The sequence below is a fragment of the Octopus bimaculoides genome, chromosome 17 (genome assembly GCF_001194135.2).
Source record: "Octopus bimaculoides isolate UCB-OBI-ISO-001 chromosome 17, ASM119413v2, whole genome shotgun sequence".
In the NCBI taxonomy this organism is placed as follows: domain Eukaryota; kingdom Metazoa; phylum Mollusca; class Cephalopoda; order Octopoda; family Octopodidae; genus Octopus; species Octopus bimaculoides.
Window position 1 is genome coordinate 28,270,575 of NC_068997.1, and position 1,734 is coordinate 28,272,308.

The 1,734-nt window shown below is 33.7% G+C and overlaps 1 protein-coding gene across 2 annotated transcripts in view; it reads right to left on the reverse strand.

The window, feature by feature from the left end:
* The window catches only part of LOC106870691 (natural resistance-associated macrophage protein 2), a 32,138-nt gene extending 30,561 nt beyond the window's left edge, over positions 1-1,577 (reverse strand). The window contains exon 1 of one of the 2 annotated variants that reach the window (XR_008265826.1): positions 1,266-1,577. Coding sequence is in view for 1 of the 2 variants with exons in the window: in XM_014916851.2 (XP_014772337.1) it covers positions 1,266-1,475 (210 nt within the window). In the remaining variant the exon portion in view is untranslated. The remainder of the gene's footprint in view (positions 1-1,265) is intronic. The other variant, XM_014916851.2, reaches the window with a different exon arrangement.
* Positions 1,578-1,734: the final 157 nt, after the last annotated feature.

Genomic DNA, 1,734 nt, shown 5'->3' on the forward strand with positions numbered 1-1,734 from the left:
GTGAGTAGTCGATCCTAACCCTAACCCTATTCCTAACCCTAAACACGAATTCATTTGCACACGCAGGTTAGGGATAGGGTTAGGGTTAGGGACAGGGTTTGGGTTAGGGTTAGGGTTAGGATCGACCACTCAAGACTAGCTAGCGCGGACGCGCGACTGCGCGTTCGGGACCGTGCTGCTTTAGTAGTACCAACAAAAAAATGTAACTTAAAACATGACTGAATGGTTTTATACCGCCTAAATATATTTTTAATTAATAACATTATCGATGTTTATATAATAAAAATAATTCATGTGAAAATAGTATTAAGTGCTTATTTTTCATGTAGATTTGTGATACATGTTTACTGATTTATTCTATAAAGTAAATATAGATCTTTACGTGTCACTTATACTGCTAGAAATAGTAGCTAAGCTCCAATTAAATTACTGCATTCGTAAAAAGAGAACAAGTGAAATAAGGCCTAGATACTTCAATAAAGATGGGATTGTCACGGCTGGAATACGTTCGATGAGGATTGACCTGGGGTTAAAGACTAACAACAATAAATTAGAGAACGCCTTCGTGGTTGTTAGACATGACAAAAATAGCAAAATATAGCACATCTTCATTAATCAATACGACCATCATAAAACGTCAACGGTACAAATTGGATAACAACACCGAAAGTTGGGATTGTCACGGTTGGAATGTTTTCGAGCATAGAGGTAGTTGAGCAGGGTTGCCGTACAGTCTAACATCCGTTTTATTATGAAATATGAACAATTGTGAGAATTTATTTTAGAGAAAGAAGGAAGGACGGTCGGGTACTAATTCAAGAAGACGGCCTATCATATATAGGTCTTCGTATTTTTTTAAAAACTTATTGGTGTTCGCATTTTTTTTTAAAGAAAACTTATTATTAGTATCCGTATTCTTACTTTTTTTTTTAATGAAAAACTTTCAATAACAACGTGTTATATTTTTCATCATATTTATTTACATTTGAAAAAATAAAGCGACAAGAGAAAATCCAACAACGATGGAAAAAGAATGTTAATTAACAGCACAAAATAAGGAAAGATTTCCAGACAATGGACATGAATCAGAACAATAATAAACGAGTGAAAAACAAATATACAGTGCATGTGTTTATTTGGTAAAAAAAAAATGACCATTCTAAAAGAACAACAATAATTATTTCGGGGAAAAAACCTCAAAACAAGACAATAATTATTGTTATCTCTCACTGTTTTTAAAAAGAAACCAAAATAAATCAACTTACATTAGTATTTATATTTGGATTTGGATTTATATTATCCGCTGGAACTCCAGCTTCCACATGGTTTGTTTGATCACCAGGAGAGGGGCAGTTGTTTTGTTCATCATCATCATCATCATCTGTGAGAAGCTTTTCTGTTTGTTCGTCGGCTGATTTTTCTGGCAAAACATCATTAGATGGCTGCTGAGTATTATTTCGATGAACTGCAGTCATTACTACATGTAAAGTGAGAGCCACTTCATCTAAGAAAGCAACACTTGTCCATGTTCAGCCAGCCTATAGTATGGTCATGTGATTTATGACTACACACACACACACACACATATCGGTAAAACATAAATCCAGAAAAGAAGCTCATTCTTTGGTATAGAGCAGTATATTATATAAATAAAGTTAGATAAGGCCGGTTTATGGGATTACCCTAGGTTTTACATCCATAAAGCGCTTTATATATATATATATATATATATAT